Raw genomic sequence first — 26,147 nt, 5'->3', positions numbered from 1 at the left:
GGCGAGGCGGGGCTCACACTGTACAGCTCTGGCCACCTGGAGTCTGGGACAGCAGCAGCGATGGAGGCACCCTGAAGCCCCATAGCAACTGGGCCCGGAGAGGTGGAAGGCGCTCACACGTGGGGAAAATTGGGGGTCCTTTCTCCTGCACATCCTGGAGGGAAGCCTTTTTTTCCCCACCCCCAAGCTGCACACCTGGCTAGACAGCTAGGAATTTCAGCAGGTAAGGGGCCATGCCACAGCCTCAAAGGATATCATTGTTTCCGCTCCTGTTAGGGAAGGAGGGAGGGTGGATGCTATTTCTGTACCTGAATGCCTAACCAGGCAAGATTTTTTTGGGGGGGGGCGGAATCCAACTAAATGGGACCTCTAACCAAATGTGTGTTTGAAACTCCAGGACTAGTCAATTCCTTGGCTCATGGAGCTACGCATCACCTTCAAAAGGCTCCCCAGGGAGCAAAATCTGCTGGACTGTAGTTCCTGTCTCAAGGCATTAGGCTTTTGCTTGATTTTAAATCCTCCATCCATGGGCAATTGATGTTCTAAATACTATAGAACATGACCCTGGGGATTTGCTGGGAAATATGTGGGAACAGAGAATGGGAAGCAAATGGAAGTTTCTGTGCTCACCGGTCAATTGTGATGTGGAAGTTGCAGGTGTGGCGATGTGGTATTTTGCTCAGGAACTTTGAGATAATACCCTTTAAGTTGCTCTTTTTAGGCAACATAGCTTTGGCTGGAGAAAATGCAACTTCCTAGTGAGGTCTGAACTTCTAGGGGGGCAGGGAGATCAATGCAAACAGTGAAGATGAAGCATACAAGTCCATCCCCAAGCAATGATCTCCTGCATGCACGGAGGAACATACAACTGTAAAAATGACAAAGAAATTTGTGGTCTCTGAATGACTAACAAATTTATTATGGCATAAACTTTCCTGGACTACAATCATCTTACTCAGATGTATGTTGATAAATTTCCTGTAATAAATTTGTTAGCTTGTAAGGCACCACAAGACTCTGTCTGTTGAACATGGTTATAGCCACTAGAAAGTATAGCTACAGAGGTTCACTGACAAATGGTGCAGCATGCAGGCAACTGAGTGCACAAATTCCACTGTGTGATACAGAGGTGCAAAAAGAGAATCCTGTGTATCACCAAGTCTACTGAATGTTCTTGTGAGCTCACACCAAAGAGTATATGGTGGGCATACTTGGGCCAGGAAGACCTAGGCTCAACTCCACACAGATCATGGAACTCACTGAGTAACACTTTCTGCCTTATCCATCTCACAGTGCTGTTGTTGTGGGGTTTAACTAGGGTAGATCTCATGTAAGCAGTTTACATGGGTTATAATGCAGGATATAAATGCAGTAAACAAATAAAATATGAAGTGTGACAGAAAGCATTGATTGCAGATACCAGAAAAATCAAATATTTCGGTATTTGCAACAATCCCGAGTTGAATTAATACTGTTTTTTTTTTACCGTATGCATGCTTGGGAAACTTGTTTTCATAAAATGAGAGAGATAATTATAAATCCATAAAGTCAAATGTGATATAAAAAATAAAATAAAATCTTTCAGATTTTATAATGGGTGGGAGTTGTTCGCAGTGGATGGAGCTGGGAAATTTTGTCTGGTGTGAGGCACCCAGTTTAATTTGTTCCATGACTTAAAGCCAGGAATCAGGTTTGGATGTTATGGCTGGTGTAGAAATAGGTGAGGCATGTGAACCAGAGTAGTACAACAGGGATAAGCTCAAATCCTTGTTTAGCTAAGAAGCTACTTCATTGACTTTGACCAGGTTTCTCTGCATAATACCAATAGGTAGCCGAGAGCTGTACATGCAGCCACTCAATCTGATAAACATCAGAGGCCAAAGCAAGATTATTGGTTGTAGGTATTCTTGGTTGTTTTGCAGAGCACTAAAATGGCAGAGAGCTTTTAATGTTCGTGGTGCATATACGGTCATTACATTTATTTATTTTTTTACCTCTGATAAAGAAGTCTTTTAGGTTAGTGGTATTATTTCAGGCACCTGAAAAACTATTTGACCAGAGATAAAATTGGGAGTACAGTAAAGAAATGTAGGTGAGCTAGCATGTCTACCAATAAGAGACTCTCTGAGTTAGAGAAGAGTGGTAGCTTGTTGATTTATCCTTTTGTGGCACATTAATACAGATTGCATTTACTGTACAATCTTGATGGAGAGGCTAGTATGTAGTAAGAATTAGTGACCCGGCTTACACAAAAGCTTAGCCATTATGTGGCTGCTTGGTTCTGGCTTAGCAAGCTGTGTAAGCTATGATATGAAGAAGATGGCAACATGGAAGTTTTGACTAGAGGTCAGTGGTTAAGCCTGGCTTGCTTTTCCCTGAGCAGGTCCCTCCACCCTTCCATATTCTATAGTCTCTTTCACTAATGCTGTTTCCTGCTATGATATATGCAGTATAGCAGCACTGTTTCTGATCCAGCCCAAGTTGTCTATGATTTATAAGGATGTAATTGCAAACTCACATTTTAAAATCACTGTAAGGTTTTGTGAACATGCAGAATTATGTGTCAAGCTGTGTATGCGTAAGATATACATTTCTCTGTGTACACACGTGTACATACATGTGCATATGTTTTCACTCTACTGCCCTCTTCTGGGTATGTAAAGGTGACACTGCTTTATTTTTTTCTAAACTGGAATTCAGAGGGGCGTCTGGAAAAAACTGCATGTGCTGGAGGCAGAAGTGGCAATCTTCTATCAAACTTACTGTGGGCCCAATATACATCAATGGGTATGCTCCACCAAACATTGATATGGTATTCAGAACTAAATACTCACATCTTTCATCCCTTAGATTAATTCATTCCCATTCCTCTATCCCATTTAGGGGCCATGTGAATAAATGTTATACATGGGAATATCAGAGTTAACAATGCAGACGTAAGCAGATTATGTGCTAGGGAGCAAGACTGATTTCACAGTTGTATGTAGGACCACCCTACAGGCCCATCTGTGCCTCTGCTTTTTGTAGCAGCAGCCAGCACCTCTTCTTCCCTTGCCGGACTTTGACCATGAATATATGTATTCTTGCAACAAAGTGGGTTTCAAGGTCAATTGCAGTAGAATTGGGAAGATGAGAAGCAAGCAACTGCTTAACAGACCAATTGCAAAAGCTCAGGATAGGAAGTTACTTTCCTTCAGGTCTGTCTAGTCCAGTATTATAGATTTTGACTGACAAGAGCAACTGCTTTCCAAATCTTGACTAGAGGTCTCTCCTATCACCAGGTAAATGGTCCTTCCAACTAGAGATATCTGCCATGTATATGCTTTACCACTGAGCTGTGGTTTTAAGGATCTAGGGTGAGTTGCAAATTATTCATTCAGAAGAGGAATGGGAAGGTTTCTTTAGGTCTCTGCATAAAACATGTGTTGCAGTGATGAATTTACCTCATTCCAGGCATTCTGGCCAGAAAGAAATGTAGATTGATTACCTACTTATTTGTTGCCTAGCAAAAAATACCCCCAAACAACGCATGCATAGAATGTTCTCCTCTTGCTTGTCACAACACTTTATCTGAACATGGAGATTATATTTAGTAGATACTGGGCATCCATAACCCATGTTTCCATATCATGAATCTGTTTAATCCACTTTTTAAAAAAAAGCCGTCTAAGGCAATGCCCATTGCCACCTCCAGTTGTAATAATTTCTGTCAGTCACTAAAAGCAACCTTAACAAATGTAGCCAGCCTTTTCCAAACTTGGATATATTCCTGGATATTGTTCAACTACAGTTCCCATCCACTCCAGGGAGTATAACCAGCAAGCAGAAATAATGGGAGTCAAAGTCCAACAATATTAGAAAAAGATGAATAATCCTTTATTCTATATTTACCAACACCCAGCTAGAATCCTCTAGGTCCACTTTCCAAATTCCCTCTCAAGTAGCTTAACTTTCATGAAAAGCTGTTGACAGACTTGTTCTCACCTACTGAAAACTCTTGTGTCATTTACCTGATTATTGCTTGGGGATTGAGAGAAATGAGCATGTGAATATAACATTTTGGAGCTCTGCTAAAGTCTTGCTCATATTCATGTACTATCCTCCCCCTACCCATGGAGGTGTCCTAGAAGTTCTGGGTGTGCTTTTTCTTTCTTGTGCAACATCCCAACAGAGAGGTGGAGGAAATTGCAGGACCAGTCTCTGTTGAAATATACATGAGAAAAGCAAAGAGTGAGTGGCAATAACAGACCACAGAGAGAGAACGGGGGAAGAAGATCAGGGAACATTCACTTTCACATATTTGGTGCTTTCCACAGTAACATTTTTCCCCTCAGGACTAAGCAACACGTGGTCTCATCCTTCACCGTAGGCTATGGTAGCCAAGGGTGAAGGCATTCAAAAATATTTGGATGGCATATAAACATATTTGTCCATCCTTGAGTATCAAACAGGAAACATCCCACAGTTATACCAGACAGCAGGGCCAGTGATTTTCAAAAGAGTTGTGCTAGATCTGAAGGGTATAGTGATCAATATGATTCACCCAGCTATCCAAATATTATCTACTCTGGCAGTTGGGGGCTTTGCAAGATCTCCAACGGAGAGATTTTCTGTCACTGATATCTGGTTCCTCGTTCTCACAACTGGAGATGGCAGTGACTGAAAGCGAGGTAGCTGTATGAGGAACATGACCTGAGTGCTACTATTGAGCATAACTGTCCATAACTCTTTTTTCCTGTAGTTCTCACAAGTCAAATTTAATCATTATTCTCTTCCCATAGCACCTTGGCAATTGTATTTATATGAGGAGGTCTTAGCAATTTCTCAGCAGGAAACTCCACAGTTCCCAAAATTCTTTGAGGAAGCCATGTTTCTTAGAGCAAGAAAGAGATTTATGGTACTTTAAGAAGGGGGGGCCGAAGAAGAGTTGGGTGCAATTCCTTCTCCTGAAGCAAAGTGGATTTGTAGCTGAATTTTATCTCAGTTGTATTGATGAAACAATGCAGCAACTGGCTATTTTAGGCAAGTGGAGAAACAGCATAAAATACATAGTTTTTCTTCCATAGAAAGGAATGATCAGGAAGTTCAGAAATAATGACAGGAGGATTGGGGGGACTGCTCCAGGCCCCAGAAACTGCCACCTCAGTAGTTTCCTCACTCTGCCAACATCAAGGTCAGCCCTAAGATGGGCCAGGAGTCCAGAATCCTTAATAGCAGCTAACAAAGCAGACTTTGGCTGAGATATTTTTTTATGCTGTGCTATATTTGAAATGTTTAAGATGTTCTCTCTCTACTCTTTGGTAGATTTGCTTCAATAGATTAACCTGGTTACTTGTCTGGAATTTGTCATGATTAAACTGACATAAGGGGTGTGAGAGAAAGCAGGAAATGCATACGATAAATGAATCCAGATCTGTACTGACCCAAAGTAATAATGTTTTTCAAATTCCTAAGTAATTGCAATAGAACTTCTAGTTATTTGATCTTCCGAGATTTTAACCAGTTTTCCTATGTGCATAGTTGCGCAATTGCTTCATGCAATTTACCAAAAGTTAATGTTTCTCCATCTCATTCCATTGCTCTGATGCAGTCTTTCCCAGTTTGCCAGTTAAACAGTGCCCAACGTTTTCCGTAATTCAGACACCTCACTAGCAGAAGTGAGCAAAGCATGTTATGCTTAATGGACATTTCTGCTATTGGTGCTGCAGATAGATAATTTTAGACTTTTAATTGTGTAATGTGGGTGTGTATGTGTCTTTTTTAGATGGTAATGTTTTATTGCAATAACCCATTTCTGTTGCATTTGGAACCATCTGCTGAATGATGGCTTAGACTTCTGCCCAAAGTATTCCATCATGCTACCATTGTATGCTTCTGCCATAGTTGTCACAAGGAAATTTTGAATCCCTAAAAAAGCAGGAACTACTCATAGGTAGCAGGAATTACCCACTATATTTTTATCTTTCTTGGCATATGCTTCCCCTCCCAGCTTTGGCAGAAATAAAAATAGATTTTAACCCACTTCGTTCTACATGGCTCTGGAATAGATAATAAACAATGTTTTGAAACAGTAAGAACAATCTAAGAGAAAGAAATCCAGCAGCTATTAGTAGTGAGTAAAGCACACAAACGTAGAAAATACTTCACATGGTCTGACCATTGCTTAATTTAGCTTGGTATATTTTCCTACCACCACATCAAATACAAGCTGATGCAAACCTACAGAATCACAGTGCCTTTTTGCAATAAATGATACAACCAAACTCATTACCATGATATTAAAGTGATAACCTAGTTAAAGAAATCTGCTGATGCAACATGAGTTTTAACTGGCTAATCAAATAGTTCATGGATTATGTTTGCACATGATTAAAAACTATAGTTCCAGAATAAGATGATGGTATATGTAATATGTGCCATAGTAGATACTGTCTTAAAAGAGATGTTTTTCCTGCACATGAGGGAAGGGGAAATGCCTCTTCTTAGATGGCATTTTCCATCAGCATTTTTAATAAATACTGTTACTACAAATATTTTAAAATTTTTAATTAACTGAGGGGCTTTTTTTAAGCCACATTTAATCAGTGAATTATTTAAACAGTAAAATCCTAAATACACTGTATATGGATGAAAAAAACTAACATGTTCTTGTAGAAGGTTTTGTCAATAGATATTTGGTTCAGAAACCTTGAAGACTACTAGACTAGATCACACATCAGATATATTTTAATTTCATTGTGTGTTTCAGGCAAAATGTGTTATGCGTTTCAGCTAAATTGTTGTGAAAACACTGTTCAGAAAGTGAGACTTTCTTAATAACTGACAGACAGGCCTGTGAGTTTAAAAGAATTAATACATGGGGTATAATACACTTGTGCAGTACTAGATTTCTTCCAAATAGCTGAGCACTTAGTTCTGAGGTACTGAAAAATGTCTGGTCATGCAGCCTTTTTCACAGAACTTGACTAAAGAGAGAACAGGATTGGCAAATTTATTTGGCCCGTGACTGTCATCACATAATCTTGCTGGACAACTGAGCGCCCCCTCAAAAAAACGAAACAAAAAAAACCCCTTCCAAAATCTTGTGATATCATGAAATCTTGCTCCCTGATCTTGCGAGTTCTCCATAAAAACACTGAAAACAGATAATCTGGTAATTTGGTTAGATTACAGTCTTTTTATGAATTTATTTTGTTTTGTTTTGTTTTATTTTGGAAATATGTCTAGATGCTGTCTGAGGCCAGATTGGGTACCTTGATATCCATGGGTACAATTTCTGGCCCTCATAATAGATTAAAATTTATGAATATAAACATTTTATACCTTGCCTTTTGGTTTAATCCTCACAGCTTGCAACATATTGCAATAATACATGCAAGGAAATGCATCAGGTAGAAGGCAGATGACTCAAACTCTTGACATATCATTCTGCTGCTTTCTAGAGTTAGTTGTATGGATCAATAAAAAGGCCATATAAGCTAAAATAATCTGCACAACGAAATTGTGAAGCAAGCGATCACTGAAATAATCTTTGTAATCCCTCGAATTAGAGACTTCTGGATATGCCAGAACAGTAAAAGATCACAGTGTGGATCTTTTGACAGGAAGAAACAAGTGTCAATAAGAGGCAATTCAGAATTCATAGAACACCCAGGCACAATCAGACTCATGCGGTGCAACCATCCTTGGTACATACACTTAAGAGGGCAGCTTTTGAATCCAGCCAGTTGTCATCTTCAGGGGGGTTCGGAACAGATTATAACTGCCTTGATTAATCATACACTGAATGCAAGTTTTCTGTTAATCCCCATTGATCAATTTAACCCATATCATCATGTTTTAATGGAATTGTGTGGCCTGGTTTCTTTGAAAAATAGTATATCTTGAAACAAATAATAATGAGCATAATTTGATGGAAAAGCAGGACATAAATGGAACTCTATAATATATTGTTTTGAGTGGTGTGGAAACCTGAACCTCATTCCTCTGGTCCACCATATTTTTCCTGACCATAATGATAATTTGCAGAGAATTGCTGACCTTTACAAGTTGCAGAAGGTTTTTGTTTTTTTTTAAGGGAATCACGGCTATGTAAAATGAAAGGATTTCACTTGTTTCAGGTCCCTAGCTTCGATGTGCCTACTCTGGAGTACTCCTATCTTTTCCCTGAGCTGAGCTCCTCCACTTCTTAGTGCATGAGGGTGGTTGTTTGCTCACGAGTTAAGAATATCAGTGGGCTTGTTCCCAGTAAGAGAAGACATTTCTGAAGTCTGGCCAGTGGGAGGAGTACCATATTGTATATACAACAAAAATTTATCAAGACAGGATGGTGCTTAACACACATGTGCATCTAGAAGCATTGTGATGGGTCTTGTCTTCTCTCTGTCAGCCAAAGATACTTTGTTGCCTGGAGTGGAGCTGAAAGGGAGTGCATGTAAATACACACAGCTTGGGCTGGCACTTAATTTTTTTTTTTCCAGTTCAGACACCAATTCCTGTATTCATTGTCATAGCTTGCCCTCCCTCCATACTGCCATTCGAAGCCACTTACCTTGCCGCAGAGCAAAGCTGGATCTATAAATGGAGAAATAAGTAAGGGCTATAAGCTATCCCAGGCAGGCACAGCCTCTGTATTTTTAGGATAAGCAGCAGGTTATCCAGAGAAAGGGGCACGTGGAGTACTGTACAGTGACTGAAGGAGGATAGGCACAGGAGATCAAGCTAGGTCTGTCAATCCTCTTCTTCCTCTCATTTGTCACTCATTACTTGTGACTTGGCCTGCATTTCCTGTTTGCTGTGTGCAAAATGTCCAAGCTTTCCCTCTGCAAACCAAATGGGCACTGTAGGTGTGTTTGTGGGTTTATGGATTTTAGTATCAGAATAGGGTTTTGTGTTTTAATATCAGAGCAGGGTTATGCATTTTACATTCACATTCATACACCAAGACGCACACCAACATAAACAAAAGTGAACAGTTTCTCTCGTGTTGCGTAATTTATTCTGGTTTTGGTAATAACGGGAGTAATGCATTCTCCACCCTTAACCACAGGAAATCTTATTCAACGACTCCTCTGCCTTCTGAAATTTCCCCAGGCTATGCCCATCTAATAAAACCTTAAGAGGTAGTAACTTGCAGTTCCAAGAGTTGTAAACTAAGATTCTTAAACAGCTGTATCCTGCCACCATTACTGTATTCTCAGACTTTTGTTCTGTCATAGAATGATGAGATACAATGATCAAGAATAGGGTTTAGCTTAGGAACCTTGGTTCATTTTCTCTGCCTCTGCTGAAAATACTCTTGAAGCCATTCTTGGTGGGTGTTCTTAGGCTCTGAAACTTCCTGGAACATCCTTCTCTACATTTAAAATAAATGAAAAAAAACTGATTTAAAAAAACCTGTCCAGCTGGTTTTCATAGTAAGTTTGCCTTCCCATACATCTGTTGTGGCTGTTTTTTAAAGCACTACAATAACTTTGTGTTGGCTCTGAAATTTACAGTTGGGCAATACATTTATTTTGTGACACTGTAGGGTCACAAAATGTTGCTTCTCTTAAAGTCACTTATAGATATTAGCAACAAAATAATATACTGCATCTTTTCCCTCTGGAATGGATTACTTGTATCATCCTCTTCCCATTTTTTATTCCTTGAATGAAGGTGGAAAAAAGAATTCGGGGGAGGATTAAAACATAACCAATTGGTAGTATTGCTTCTTATTATGTAGTGCTGCTGAGAAGCATTTGGCTACAACACCCAGCTTAGAAGAAGAACATTCTTGGATCAGGGCAGAAGCCTATCTAGTCATACCGAGTCTAGCATTCCACTTAAGAAAAGTTGGCATAGATGGTGTCTTTTCCTATCTATCTTCTCTACCAGAACGATACAAAACTTATTTGCTTGCCCAGTGCATGCAAGCAAGCAGGCCGTAGAAATCTAAAAGAAGAGGAGCACTAGCCAGCTACCAACTATGGCCGTGGGCGAGGAGGCTCAGTGAATGGGAAAAAAACAGATAATTGTTATTCTTGGGTGAATTAAAATGTTAATAAGTTAATAATTCAGTAGTTAAGGAAGATGCCTTGCCCAAGGGTCCCCCAAAACTTGGAGCTGACGCTCATTATATTTATATCTCCACCTTTTTTACAATTGATCAGGATTGTAACTTGGAAGGGAGTGGGGAATGTTCTTTATTCTCATGGCAACCCCGCACAGTAAGTTGACCTAACGTAGAAACAGGGTTCACATAACACAGTAAGCGTAGTGTAGTTTGTTCGTTTGGAGGTTAGCTATGTGAAACCTGCCAATTGGTTAACTTGCTTAAACAAATCATGGCTCAGAGTGGAGGAATGCAACTGGTGCCCTTTGGTGTCCCTTTCTGAGGCTTTGAGGTCCTATTTGAACATGATTTCTGAAAATAAGGCTTATTTCATGCCATGTTGAGGTGGGAAACTAAGGAAAACAATGGCGTGACCTATGCCAGAGTTAAAAAACAAAGGACATTTCCAAAACGGAACTCTATTCACATGTTGATGCGGCCCCACCTATTTTTCAGCCTTACTACACCAAAAACATGCTATGGAACGTCATGTAGGCACCACGTGAAATCTTGTAATTTCACAAACACAATGCCACTATTGAAAAGGCTTGTCCTCTTGCACCCACCAGTCTTACCAATTTGGAAAAAGGTCTCGGTTGACAGCCTTTCCTCTAAACCTCTGGAAAAAGCTTCAATAAATGAAAATAGGGGCACTATGGAATCAACTCAGTAAGCTCTTACAGTTAGGACCAGGCACAAAGCACAGGAAATCTCAGCTTCATGGAAGTGAGCCTGACTTGACAAAAAGGGAGGATGATGGACGGGATTGGGCTACAATTATTCCAGCCCTTCTATTGCATCCCACCACATTCTCCCCCTAACTATTCTTATCCTGTAGTGATGATCTCAGCTAATTCTTTGTGTGATTTCCAATAATGAATAAAGTTGTGGACCCAGAGCTCTTGAGTGATGAGCAGCTGACAAAACATCCCACACATGTACAAAAAACTCTCCAACCCTTCTGGAGCAAGCCCTAGGACTGATAAGGCGGTTGTTATCTTTCTCTTGCAGGAACAAACTTGGCACCCTTCTGGCTTCATGAATGTCTGACCCAGGCAGCTGCACACTGCAGATTCACAGGGCTGGTGCAGAGGTAAGGGGAAGAAACATAGCAGCTTATCGGGGACCAGATGGGCAATCCCGCCCTTACCAAATTGGGTCTAAGAAATGGAGGCAGGGAAAAAGGAAAAAAGTTTCTGGAAATCAGCCAGAAAGGGAAAGTTGCAGACTGTTCCATTCTACTGCCCCCTAGAGAAATCTCCCTATCATCTTTTGGGCTAGGAGATGAGGCTAGAAAAGTAAGAATGAAGAAGGTATAGAAAACCTGCGGAGTAGGGCTTCTGGAATTCTTTCCAACCCTTTTACCAGTAGTGGCCATAAAAAGTCTGTACTTCATCTGTGTAATAAATTAATGTGCTTGTGTGTGTTTCTGTTTCTACTCTCTCCTTGTGTTGCATCTGTGGGTTTTGGTGCACAGACGGTCTGCACGTGCCCCACTGTAGGGCATATGACCAAGAAGGAGGAGGGTTTAGAATGGAGCAATCAACAGCATTCTGAGCCACTACCCAGTTGCCTCTCCTCCTGGAATATCCTGGGAGATATATATTTTTTTTCTCCACAGCCCTGATGGGGTCCAACCCATTTTCAAACTTGATCTTTCTTTAGCCATCTCCTCCCATCACATTTGACCTTCAGGAGAGAGTGCTACTTCATCCAGAACAGGCCACTTTCCTAATATCCAGGTCTGTGAACCATTGGTTACCTGGATATATTGGACCTCATCCTGTCCATTGCACTGTCTCCAGGCAACTGCAAAGTACCTATTCAGCCTCTGATTCAGGTGGAAAGGAAAGACAGAGGCAAGACCAGCCTAGTGATGATCAGTGGCATTATTACAGGCAAGGCATTTTTGTGACAGTCAGTGCTGGCCAAAGTGGCCCCAACTGGGCCTGCACTGTTTAAAACAGCCAAACCTGGTAGAGGTCTCCTGCAAGGCCAGCTTTTGCCTAGGGTGACACAGAGGAAAGGAGCACAGCAACAAGCAGGAGTGGGCTATGGCTGCAGCAGAAAACCTCAGCACATACTGACTCAGGTAGCCACCAGTTGGCAGCAATGAGATGCCAAACTCTCTAACTCTTTGCTGCCATCTACTGATAGTCTAGATTTCTTCTTTCTGCATCTCTTTCTCTCACTTTTATTTGGGAATAAAACTTTGGCCATCTCTTTCTCAGCCTTGGTTGCTGAGCACACATGCATGATGTTTTATAATAGTTTTGTCTGGTCTTGTGTCTGTTTACTTCTGGCCTAGCTGGTTTGAGCCCTCAGGCAAATCCACGCTCATCCACAGATGCTCACTAAGTCACCTGGAACAGTTCTTCTCATTCAGCCTGGCCTACTTCACAGGGGTGTTGTGGGAAACATTGTAGGTGAGGCCACCTCATATACTACCCTGAGCACCTGGAAGAAAAGTAGTATATCAATGTAATAAACAAATAAATACATAAAATAAAGCAGGCTGCTGAGCAATTTGCTTAGTCTACCTCAAGAGTGGCCTTGAGCAGCCCCTCCAGTACCCAAGAAAGCTGTGCTGGGTGGTCCACTGAAAATGCAGCAAATATGGAAAAGTCAGCCTCCTTTGCAGCAGCACCCTGTGATGATTGCCTTACTCTAAATAAAACTCTCAGACTCAGAATGGCAATTCAGGTTCTGGATTTATTTAGAAGAGAGTGCAAACAGGTAAAAAGCTGAGAATGAGAAAAGCCCGCCTAAACTCAAACTAAATAGCGTCTTTGCAAACAGCACCCCACCCCCTCCCTCACATACAGTTCGCCCCACATTCCCAGGTGCTCCTAACGAGCTCTGCTGATCAACGGGCAAAAAGACCTTGACATTTCAGAGATAGCCTAAACACATTCCTCCCGGCACAGTCCAGCATGTCTCCTGTACAAGGCTCTCAGCAGCACCCTCCCAGCCAGGACACGTATCAGCACCTTGGCAAGCGAACCGTTACGATGCAGACTAACACCAGAACGGTGAACATGACATACCACCCCCCTTAAAAAAATTTACTTATTAGAGGGCTTGGAAGGGTAGGCAATATGAAAATCGTGTGTTAAATCAGGGGCAAGAACATCGCGTGCAGCAACCCATTCAGGATGGGGAAAGTGTTTCCAGTGGACGAGGTACTGCAGAGACCCTTGCAGTCGGCGAGAGTCGAGCACTTCTTTAATCTCAAAGTGTTGCTGGCCATCAATCATGATCGGTGGAGGGGGAGGCGAGCGGGGATGCCAGCGAGCCGAATCCTGAGCAGGCTTGAGTAAACTGCAGTGAAAAACAGGATGCAAGCGCTTCAAATTATGAGGCAAATCCAAACGAACAGTGACAGGATTGAGCACGGCAGTAATTGGAAATGGCCCAATGAACTTAGGACCCAGCTTCTTAGAGGGCTGCGGGGACCTTATAAATTTTGTAGAAAGATAGACCAAGTCCCCTACTCGAAAAGCCAGCTGGCGGCGGTGGTGCCTATCAGCATGCCGTTTATATGCCTCCTGAGCCTCTCGAAGAGCGGTCCAAATAACGGGCCATGAATCAGCAAGCCTAGAGCCCCTATCGCAAGCGGCAACGGCCAGAGCAGGAGGCTGGGGAAACTCCAGAATGGGAACAAAATCCCTACCAGAAACAATGCGAAAAGGGGTTTGCCCCATGCTTTGGTGAACCGCATTATTGTAAGCCACTTCAGTGAAAGGGAACAAGTCAACCCAATCATCTTGATGATAGTTTATGTAAGAGCGAAGGAATTGCTCCAAAGTGGCATTAAGGACCTCAGTGGATCCGTCAGTCTGGGGATGCCAAGAGGTCGACAAAGCCTGCTCAGTGCCAATTAATTTTTAAAAAGCCCGCCAAAACCTGGAAGTAAATTGTGTACCCCTATCGGTCACCAAATGAGAGGGGCAGCCGTGAGGACGGTACACATGTACCAAAAAAAGTTTAGCTAGCTGTTGTGCTGAGGGAATAGGGCAGGGCATGAAATGAGCTTGCTTAGAAAAATAGTCTTTGACCACCCAACTGACAATTTTCTTCTGACTGGGGGGTAAGTCAACAATGAAATCCATGAAAATCACATCCCAAGGGTGTGCAGGGTCAGCCACTGGCTGCAGGAGCCCCTGTGGTTTACCAACAGAACATTTGGACATGGCACAGACAGGACAAGAAGCCACATAGGCTTTGACATCCTTACGGAGGGTGGGCCACCAGAATTATCTTCGGATCAAGTGTAGGGACTTCAGAAAACCAAAGTGACCAGCTTGCTTACTGTCATGAGAACGAGCCAGTATAGCAGGACGTTGAGAGTCAGGTACATATAACCGCCCCTTAACCCAAGCGAGGTCGTGCTCAATGGACACCTTGTCAGGATTAGCAAGCAGCCAGGGATCAGAACGTAGCGCAGATACAAAAGTAGAGCGCAATGCAGTGGACAGTGGAGGCGGCCTGCGAACCAGCAGGGAAGCAGGCGGGGGCTGGCCCCGAGGGCTGCTACGCATGACAGCCACCAAACCCAGTTGCGGCCCTGATAGGACGGTGCCAATTACGTCTGAAATCGGGCCCTCATCTTGTGGCAATCTGGAAAGGGCATCAGCCAGAAAATTCTTCTTGCCAGGTATAAATTTAAGTTGGAAATTAAAATGGCTGAAAAATTGAGCCCATCGAATCTGCTTCGGGCTGAGGTGCCTGGGCGTACGGAACACCTCGAGGTTGCAGTGATCCGTCCAAACCTCAAAAGGGGAGGAAGCACCTTCCAACAGATGCCTCCAAGCCTCCAAGGCAGCTTTAACAGCAAAAGCCTCCTTCTCCCAAACATGCCAGCGCCTTTCTGTCTCAGAAAATTTGCGAGACAGATACTCACAGGGCTTTAAAAGCCCAGCAGAATCTTTCTGCAACAAAATAGATCCAATTGAAAAATCAGAGGCATCAACCTGAACGACGAAAGGAAGGTCAGGGTCAGGGTGGGAGAGGATGGGCTCTTCAGTAAAAAGAGCCTTCAGCTGATCAAATGCAGCCTGACAAGCAGGAGTCCAATTGAGCACGGCCCCCGGGTTCTTTACTTTTCGGGTCTCCCCCACCCCCTTAGTCCGTAACAAATCAGTAAGGGGCAGGGCAATTTCAGCGAACCCCCTGACAAAGGATCTGTAAAAATTGGCAAACCCCAGGAAACTTTGAAGTTGGCACCGGGTTCTGGGTCGTTCCCAAGTAAGCACTGCCTGAATCTTAACAGGATCCATTTCAATGCCCTTATCGGAAATCCAGTAACCAAGGTAATCCAAGCGAGACTTATGGAACTCACATTTAGAAAGCTTAGCATAAAGCTTGGCATCCCTAAGCTTGGTAAGAACCTGTTTAAGCAGTCGTTCGTGTTCCTTTAAGGTCTTAGTATAAATGAGTACATCATCCAAATACACCAATACCCCCTTAAACAAGTGGTCATGCAAAACTTCATTGATCAGCTGCATAAATACCCCCGGCGCCCCTGCCAGACCAAAAGGGAGAACCTTATACTGAAAAGAGCCCAAAGGGCAATTAAAAGCCGTTTTCCATTCATCCCCGTCCCGAATGCGAATGTGGTAGTAGGCTTCGCGGAGATCCAACTTTGAGAAAACCTGCCAGTGGACAGATGTGCGAGCATGTCTTTGACGAGAGGCAGAGGGTACTTGTTGGAAAGGGAGGCGGAATTTAACCCGCGGTAGTCCATGCAAAGTCTCAGGCTGCCATCCTTCTTTTCCCTAAACAAAACAGGGGCCCCAACCGGCGAGTTTGCCAGCTCAATGAAGCCATGAGCCAGGTTCTTGTCAATGAATTCCCGCAAAGCGGCAAGTTCTTTCTTAGTCATAGGGTAAATCTTTGGCTTTGGCAAGGGGATGTCCGGAAGAAGTTCAATGGAACAGTCAGTCTTGTGATGGGGGGGGGGGTAACTGGTCGGCCTCCTCCTCCCCAAAAAACATCAGCAAAGTCTGAGTACGTGGCTGGAAGACCTTCCAAGGGGGACAGGGAAGGCAGAGAATCAACAACCTCTGCTCGCCCTGCCGTTGGAGGCATGGCATGCCCCAGAAGGGGAGCTTGATAGAAGCCATCCTCAAAGGCAATGGAGCGGGAGTGCCAATTGATGTAGGGGTTATGCGAGGTGAACCAGGGGATCCCTAAGACAACCAAAGGATTCCGCACCGGGGTCACGATGAACTGAATGAGTTCAAAATGGGACCCCATATGCAAAACGACTTCCCCAGTAAACTGGGTAGCCGCCCCCCCCCCCCCCCGCTGTGGAGCCATCAAGCTGTTGAAAAAGCAGCGGCTTTGGGAGAGGGAAGCAGGGCAAATCCAATGCCTTGACTAAGTCAGGATGGATTAAACATCGAGAACAGCCTGAGTCCAATAAAGCCCAGACCTCGAGGGATTTGGATTGAAATCCCAGTTCGATTTTGACAGCAAGGATAGGGCAATCAGCACTCACCATGTTAGGGTTGCGCCCAGATCGAACCACCTGCCCCGTGGCACCGGTTAAGACAGGTGGAAGTCGTTTCCCGCCAGCTGTTCCAACGCCTCTAATTCGTCTCTTGGGGTGTAGATATCATCGTCATCCGCAGTAGCCAGCACCCCCGTCAACCGACGAGGAGGGTTGGTCGGCTTTTTGGTTGGTTTTTGAGGCACTTTTGCGGAATGATCCGGTGTCTTAGCTTTGGGGCAGTCAACAGTGCGGTGACCCGGTTTTCTGCAGGTGATGCATTGCCCGCGGACAAAGCGGTGTTGCTTCTCCGCATCCCATCTAGAGGTCGACGGAAGAACCAGAGCGCGGGTAGTGGTGACAGGCTTGTCTTCTTTGGTGGCCATCATAAAAGTGCGCTGGGCATGTTCTGCTTTACCAGCAAGGCAAATCCAATCATCTAATGAGTTGGGATCATCCCGCCCAAGTGCCCAGCGCAAGACTTCACGATTGAGTCCATCCTTAAAACGATCAATTAAGGTGGCCTCGGACCATTCAGGAACTTTATCTGCCAAAACCTTGAATTCAAGTGCATAGTCAGCCACAGGCTTCTGCCCCTGAACCAGCTCTTTAAGAGCGTCCTTAGCCCTCTCTTTAGCCAAGGGATCTTCAAAGTAGCACTTCAGCGCAGCCAAAAAGGCATCGAATGTGGCCAGGGCAGGCGCCCCAATCTCCGATAGTTGGACATACCAGTCAGCAGCCCTGCCTTTCAACTTTGTGGCCACTGCAGCTATCTTCTCTTCTTCCAAAGGAAAGAGGTACCCATGCCATCTCATGAAACTGGCGGCATTGGTGAGAAAGAAGGACAGGTTAGCGGGGTCACCATCAAACTTCACTGGGAAGTCCCGGGGGGTTCCCCCAACCTGCGGGACCCCACCTGATTGCTGTCTCGGGGCCACCCCTATGGGAGTGGATCCACGCAGACCCGATGGAAAGACTCGTGGTGGGGTTCCTCCTCCAGTAGCCCGTGAGGGGGAAGGCGGGAGGCTAGGTGGCCTCATTGCCCCAGGACCTCGGACGATTCTTACTAGATCCCCAAAGGCAGCCAACATAGAATGCAAGACGTGTTCCATGGATTCGATCTTGGATTCCAGGACCCTAATCCTGTCAGGTGTAGCGGAGTCCTCCAGCGCTGGACCTTCCGGCGGTGGGCTCCCTGATACATCTGGGTGCATCTCCCTCGGAGTGTCGGGCCAGTGGAGCTTCCATGTGGAGCGGGACGTGCCGGGTCGGGGGTCCACCAGGGCATCCCATAGAAATTGTTCCTGTGCCACCACGTCATCTGGCGGGGGTTTCTTCGACCCCGCGGTAGAGTAGGAGTCCACTGACTGAGGTGTTGCTTGGGCTGGGACAGGGCTTGGGTCCCTGCTCAGGAACGTCGATTCAGGGAGCTGTTCCGCCTGCTCCTCGAACTCCGTGGGATCCTTTCCCCCTTCAGACATCGCTAATTCCTCTTTCACAAGAAAATTTTCCGGTAAAGAGTAGCGAGGTTGGTTTGAAAAATGATTCTCAGCTTTATGTGATGATTGCCTTACTCTGAATAAAACTCTCAGACTCAGAATGGCAATTCAGGTTCTGGATTTATTTAGAAGAGAGTGCAAACAGGTAAAAAGCTGAGAATGAGAAAAGCCCGCCTAAACTCAAACTAAATAGCGTCTTTGCAAACAGCACCCCACCCCCTCCCTCACATACAGTTCGCCACACATTCCCAGGTGCTCCTAACGAGCTCTGCTGATCAACGGGCAAAAAGACCTTGACATTTCAGAGATAGCCTAAACACATTCCTCCCGGCACAGTCCAGCACGTCTCCTGTACAAGGCTCTCAGCAGCACCCTCCCAGCCTGGACACGTATCAGCACCTTGGCAAGCGAACCGTTACGATGTAGACTAACACCGGAATGGTGAACATGACAGCACCCACTGCCACGTCGCAGTTGCATTGTGCGCTCTGAACTCTGCTCCATTGTATTGGCTGCAGGATTTATACCGTTCAGGCTCTGATTTTGTACTAGTTTGTTTAATTGGCTAAAACTCCTCAGGGGCATTCTTGGTTCCTCCTAATCAGTGAGATTCAGGGGCAAAAGTATTACTGGCCCTTGTCATTGCACTATTATACAGTGAGGCCATAATCGCTTATCCATGAGCCTGGATAATCTCCCAGAGCAAGTAACCCTAATTCCATGAGTCTCCAAGGGTAGGTCATGGGGATTTGTCCCCGATCCTTACAAAGGAGACAGACACATCAGGAGGTGATCCATCCATGTCAATGGGATGATCCTTGCCCTTCGGCCGCTGGCTTACTTCCAATCCAGCCTGCTCCCAAAACCCAGATTGAGAATAGGCTGTACGATATGTGTTGGGCCTATGATATCATCAATGGGGGCCATAAAGTCCTGACCTGAAGTTGAAAATACCTGCTCTGATTCTCTGGCCCAATACCGGTACAGACTTTAGAGCCAGTTCCAAGACAGACTGATTTCCTGGTGAGGTACAGAGTTCCTACAGTATACTGTAAATGTCTGTAACTGCTCCCCGGCTGACCTACTCAGTAACTGTGCACAACTGGGCCAGGTCATTCAGCCAATTTACCCAGCTGGGTCTTAGTGATGCAGGTCGGCCTTTTTTTAAAATCTTGGATGAGCACTGTCTTGTTTTGAACCGACCTGGCAGTGACTAACAGCACTTCAAGGTGAGAGGGGAGGCAGCACCCCTGTACCTCTAATGGCCTGACCCTCAAATGCCCCGTAAGCCTGCTGATTACAATAGATCCAGATTTGAAGGGCAAAATGTGATTCAGAGCATATGTGGGTAGGTACAAAGCACCTGCAGAAACACCCTAACCCAGCTGTGCCTTTTCCCAGGCCCGCATGGCTGCCACCCATAACTGGCACACAATCCCAGGGAAAGGTACCTTTGGTTTATAACATTCCCAACAGGTACTACTTATGCATCCACATATGCTCCAAATTGCCCTTTGAATCAGTATCGTTACTTTAGACTCCCTAGGGCCCACCTTAATTAAGGTACATATTACCTCTAAGAATAGACAGTGTGTACAAGGGAACTGCATAATTGGACTAATTCTATATACCATCTTCAGGCAACAAAGTAGAAAACCAGTACTGAACAGTCCCTGCTGAGCAAAGATCTGAATAAAGGACTACAAAACATCCTGTACAGATCCAAGTCAACCTCAACAGAACTATGGGCGTGTTCTCTCTTTCTCTGAATAGGCATGTGTTACATAGATAAGTGTTATCTGTTAGTCTATAGAAACTTAAACATTATAGAGGATCTATCGTTCAGCAATACTTTAATAAGGACTAACTAAATGATGCAAAAGAGAATGCAAACTTTTTGTGTGTCTGTGAATGTATGACTGAATTAATCAAAGCCCCATCCACAATTGGTTTTGGTTTTTCCTCATACATCAGTATGACTACGATTGCTTTTAAAAAAATATGTTGATGTATTGATTTAATTGTTGAGTTTTTATATTGTAAATCTTGTGTTCTTAACTTGACATAGCCTCAGGAAGATTACAAAAATCATAAGCAAATAGTAACAAGAGATACAGACAGTAGATAGATATTACATTTGTATGTATTGATTACATGACTTGCCATAATCTTCAACCAGCCTATAGCTTTTAAAACAGCTGATTAATAGATTGAGGCTAAACTCACAGCTTTATGTAAAGCAAAAGAGAAAGCTTGGTAGGTTGAAACAGTAAGCTAGGACCTATTTCTGGCATTCTGTCTGATGAGAACAGTAAACTATGGTGATAGTTGTCATCAAAGAAAGTTAGAAGCTTGTTGGGGGGAAGGTTAGGCTAGAACAATGGTTTGTGAGGTCAAACGGCAGAGATCCCAGTGGTAGATGATTGAGTACACACCTCCCCTCCACCCAACACACATGAATTCAGATGGAAGTCAGATGTTTCACAAAGATGTGCCAAATGTTTATCCTAAAAAACTAGCCAAGCATCCTGCTAACTCACAGGCAGCCGAAATATTCAAGATCAGTCCAATCTAATTGTTTCTCCTTTTCCTATTACAGAACTTTGCTGCCACGGCTGATTTTGGAGGTATCCTGCTAGAGCAGACCCTGGGCAGAAGCCGACCTGATAAAATGTCCCCCTGCCCACCCCAGCAGGGATGGACTCGGAGTACCTTCCTCCCTTTGTACAACCCCCTGACAGGGGAGGAAGCTTGCTCACAAGGGGAAATGGAGCTAACCTGGCAAGAGATTCTCTCAATCTCAGAATTGCAGGTAAGCATGAGACTGACAGAATAAGAAAATGATATTATCTGGGCAGCTTTGAGGATAGGTTAGACTTATTGACAATAGTCAACATAGTAGATAAAATGGGAAGTTGCTGCATAGGGCAAGACAACGGGGCAGTAAGGTGAAGAGGATTTGTTCATTACAAGTAGTCCTTGCTTAACAACCACGATTGGGACTGGCAACTCCATCACCAAGCGACCCAGTCATTAAGCAAGACATCACATGACCGTAACTTGCGATTTTACTGCCGGTTTCTCCATTGACTCCACTTGTCAGAAGCTGGCTGTGAAGCACACAAATGGCAATCATGTGACCATGGGATGCTGTGATGGTCAGTCGTAAAGGCCATAAACTATAGTTCACAAACACAATGGCTTGGTTCACGATTTGTCCTTAGTCAAGAGGCAAACAACATTATGGCTGAGCATGTTGTCTAAACGCGGTCATAATATTTGTGATGGAGTTGGACAGCCCATAAACGTAATAATAAACAAAACAAACAGCCTCTCTTGCAGGAAGTAGATATTAATTTCTCCTTCCCTTGCCTTCTCCATCTGGGGTCAATTTACAACCCTTGGCCTAGTATAAAGTGATTCATTCAGAACTTTGGCAAGAATGATCTCCCTTTTCCCCAGCAGTCAGCTGGGTGAAGCTTAAGAAAAGGGGAGAAAAATGAAGAGCAAAATCTGTCACACACAGATTCTGTAATGGACAAGGTAAAAAAAGAAAGTTATTTACAAACTGTAAAGCTCTTGGTTTCCTAACTGAGCCCACAATTACTAGAAAAGCCCTTCTCTAGTCTTAAACCCTGAACTGAATGCTGTAGCTGCACATTGCTTGTTTTTGTCTCCCCCAACTCCACCCCCGCCCCCTTTAGAAGAGGTGGTATATTCTATTTGGTACTTTCACAAACTTTTACAGCTTTAACATACTGATATTTCTCTTTCTCAATAGTCATGTTCTGGCTGCCTTTTTGCTGGCAATCACTAATAGTTCAAATTATTTAGATCAGTCTCAGTCTAGAATTTCTTCTTTTTGTTCATGACTGAACTCCAGGCACCACTCACCAATAGCTATGCTGGCTAAAAGATGCTGGGATTTGAAGTTCAGCAAAATTGGGCAGCTACTCTACTCTTCACACTGTAAGGTTCATATGTTTAACTTACAGATGAGTCCCTTCACTGCACTCAGGGCAGGTGCAGGGCAGACACTTTGTAGGGGTGGAGATAGCATTAAGGAAACCTCCAATGGTTTTAAACTATAGTCCTGCCCACGTTATCTTGGAAATAACTCAGTTTAAATCAATGGCCTACATTTCCAAGTGAATATGTAGAAGATTGTACTGTTTTGTTTTGTTTTAAAAACTTTATTTTACTCAGAAAACAAATCAAACCACAGATACAGGGTGAGGAATAGATGACTTGGCAACAGATAATAAAATATACAGTAAAACAATAACCTAGAATAAGAAACACTCATTAAAACTTTAAAAGGTCACAGCAGAATTACAAACATTAAAAAGATGTAAGAACAAATCAATATTCCAACAACTTTTGTATATACTAAACAAAAAGAAGAATTTGGCATATTATGTTTTGCACAAAGGATAACTCTTTCCCAAATTGAATGAAAGGTAACTTTTCTAGTATATCTCAACATCTCCCATCTTTTATACTTCAATTTTTCCATAACAATCTTCCATAATTTTTTCATACCAGAGAACTAATGATGGAGGCTCTGAATTTTTCCAATACTGTGCTTTATTATTCAGTTATGGTCCCAAGATATGTTTGTCATTATTTAGTGAGACTCAAAGAACTGAAAACTGTTCAATTTGTGATAGTTGCTGCAAGGCTGGCTGAAGATTATACTGTTGAAGTACTTGGTAGAATGGGTAGAGCACAACCCACAGCTACAAAATAGGCATTTGTGGGTGTTAGTCCCTCCACAGAGGAGCGCACTGAATCCAAGTTGTGGGGTGGCAGGTATCCATTACATCCATCTGCCTTTTTAATCTTGAATCTCCCAACACTGCCCCCATTCAACAGCAGACCCTGGGGAGAAGTGAGGTGGGGGAAACCATGTACAATGGGGGATCTGTGTGATGAAATGAATCATTCTTTTGTTCTTGGGGGAATGCTATCAACCTATCTTAAGGGGCTTGGCACCTGCACAGTCCTGTTGAGTGCCCCTTTTCTTTGCTCTCTTCCCCCCCCCCCCCTTTCAGTGATAAGAACATTACATAGGGAGAAGAGAAATGCTTGGTTTGGGAAGCTACATTTGTATTACAATAACATACTAAGTCAATAGCTAAACAGAGAAAGCAATTTTTTACCTAAAACTCTTTAAACATTTCTCTTGAAAAAGGTATTGGGAACACTTGCAATTTAGTGAGAGAAAGAAACCAGAGAGGATTTTAAGATTGAACTATAGGGGATTCACTGTCAGAAAACAGTCTGGGCAAGGCATCAGAAATTCCTTGAATTTGACTGAAACCTACCCGAGCCTCACTTGTGCATTTTCAGCATTCTTTACTTGAGGGGCAGGTGTGGGGGGAGCCTCTGCTCTTTCTTCTCAACTTTTTTTCTTCCTGCAGGGTCTTGATATGCCAACTGAGAATTGCTATGATCCAGCTTTATGTGGTCATTCCCAACAGATGGTACCACCTCCTGGCTATGGGCCATGTGCAGCGATGGGAGATAGTTCTGTTTCCCATTACAATCACCCTACGCCAGCATATGAGCATTCCTACCCAGAAACTCTGCCTGCTTCTTGTACACTTTACAGCTACACCGGCATGCTGATCTCTTCCTCCCTTGAGCCTCCAGGACCTGCTATGCTGGGCGGATATAAAGGGGTACCAGGGATGATGCTGGGGAGAGAGCTAACTAGTGGCTATGGACCACAAGGAACTTGCAAGCTCCAAGAAGATCTGGAATCAGACTCCGGATTATCTCTTAACTACAGTGATGCAGAGTCACTGGAAGCTGAGGGACTGGAGCGGGCAGAATATCCATCCTTGTATCCCTTGGACCATACTCCAGCATACCCTCTATTGGCCCCTGTCCCAGAGATGCCCTTCCCAGATCACCACCCAGAACATTCGTTGGAAAAAGGGCGGAGCCCACGGGGAGAATTAGCAGGTAGCAGGGATGAACGTCGGGCCCTAGCCATGAAAATCCCCTTCCCTGTTGAAAAAATCATCAACCTGCCGGTGGATGACTTCAATGAGCTGCTGTCACGCTTCCCGCTGAGTGAGCCTCAGCTGGCACTAATCCGGGACATCCGCCGCCGTGGCAAGAATAAAGTAGCAGCTCAAAATTGTCGCAAGCGCAAACTAGAGACACTGGTGCACCTGGAGCAGGAGCTGGATGAACTGAGCCGTGAGCGACAGCGCTTGTTACAGGACCGTGGAGAGTTTAACAGGAGTCTGACAGTGACCAAGCAGAAGCTGGGAGCCCTCTACCACCAAGTCTTTTGCATGTTGCGGGATGAAGCTGGCAATGCCTACTCCCCTGAGGAGTATGTGCTGCAGCTCACTGTTGATGGCGGTGTCTTCCTTGTTCCACGCAACAAGCAGCCAGAAAGTGCCAATGGCTGAACTGAACATGCTGTGGTGGAAACTGGGGGTGGTGGTGGAATGGAGCCTGTTGACCCCCACAAAAGCAACTTTTGGGGCTTGAGACTGTTAAAGAGTTCACATTTGAAACAGCAGGCAGTATAGCCACCTGAATATCACTATTCATTCAAAATGGGCTGTCTTTGAACTTAACCGCATTCAAATTACACAGAACTATTTTTCATTTTACTAGGAGGAAAACAGGGTTTGATGAATACAGTACCTAGAGGTACTCTCAAAGGATTCCTAGTCCAAGCTTACACCTTCTAAAACTTAGTCCCATCAGACCTAGCCAGTGTGGCCAATTGTGATGAATGATAATCCCAACAGTTATTTGGAGGACTGCTTATTTGTAATCTTCGACCCTTTGCTTACTTAGTTATCGTTACAGCCAGTTGGCTTCATCCTTGTATATAGTATATAAGGCACTTCCTAATGAAATGGAATATGCTCACATTATGGCTTTAAAACATTTCCCAACCCACTGGACTACAATGTCCACTATCCAGAGCAAGCATGAAGAAGCCTACTATAAATTAGCTATACGTCCCTTTCTACACAGTTCCAGAATGTTGAATTAAAAAATAATTTAAAAAATGAAAATAGAACTCTGCTAGTTAAGGCTATATTGCACTGGAAAAGAATGCTGCTTGTATTCCAAAGTATAGGATCTGAGCGAGTTTCCCATTTTCTTCAATCTTTTGTCATATATTTTCAAGCCTGTGCTGTTCCTTTTCACAGCACTTGTGAGGGCCATTTCCATTGTACACCAGCCAAAAAAGAATTGGTGGCTAAGGGTTTAAAAGATTTATTATTTTTAAAGGCTACAGAAAAGGCAGATGGAATCTGCGTAGTTCTAGGACATTACTACATTATCCCAGCAATTAGAATAAATGATGCAATCTTAGAAATGAAGCCAAACACACACATAATTTCCAACACATATTAGTAATCTCCAACTTCCAAGATTATCAAATTGCCTTATATCAGGAGTCTAGTAGCATCTTTTCAAACTAACAAATTTTATAAAAAGGCACAAGCTTTCATGAGCTACAGCTTACAAAACTACAAGCTTTTTTAAATGTTAGCCTGAAAAAGTGCTATCAGTCTCATTTTTGGCTATCATAGATCAATGTGGTTTGTTTCCTTCAAGTTGCCTCAGTACATAATATTGGCATTTATTGTGAGCAGAGTGCAATGTGAAACTTGCTGCGGAAGTTGTCCTAATGTTCATCCCACAAAACCCTTGTTTTTAATTCACATTCTGACTCCTCAGTGTTATAAACATGGATGCCAAAATAATCAGTAAGATGTCTCAGAATGATTTCAACCAAACCTATACATATAGCTAGTCCCCTAGGTCTAGTTTATAGCTTCATAAACACAGTAGGATCCCTGCTGCATTTAGTATTCTCTTCGGATGCAGCTAATGATCTGAAGAGTTGTGTGTGTCCATTGTCACAAACAGATCACTTTCTAGTCAGCTTTACAAATAGCTGGTTAAAATGTGACCAGGCATCTGATGGATCCCAGTAACTACGAATTTGTACTTGCAAAGCTTTTTATTGTCTGCTGATGAAACTGTTTATCATGGCTGTTCTGTGGACAAAAAAGAC

General features: G+C 43.6%; 1 protein-coding gene across 1 annotated transcript; it reads left to right on the top strand.

Moving 5' to 3' along the window:
* NFE2 (nuclear factor, erythroid 2) lies at positions 1-26,147 on the top strand. Its single transcript, XM_063293857.1, has 4 exons — positions 1-223; positions 11,105-11,186; positions 20,685-20,897; positions 23,509-26,147. Exons 2-4 carry the CDS (start codon positions 11,136-11,138, stop codon positions 24,511-24,513), a joined length of 1,269 nt encoding a protein of 422 aa, XP_063149927.1. The 5' UTR covers positions 1-223; positions 11,105-11,135; the 3' UTR covers positions 24,514-26,147.

This window comes from Candoia aspera, chromosome 2 (assembly GCF_035149785.1).
Source record: "Candoia aspera isolate rCanAsp1 chromosome 2, rCanAsp1.hap2, whole genome shotgun sequence".
NCBI lineage: Eukaryota > Metazoa > Chordata > Lepidosauria > Squamata > Boidae > Candoia > Candoia aspera.
Note: the sequence above shows the minus strand (reverse complement) of the source record. Positions and strands in the feature narration are given on the sequence as shown.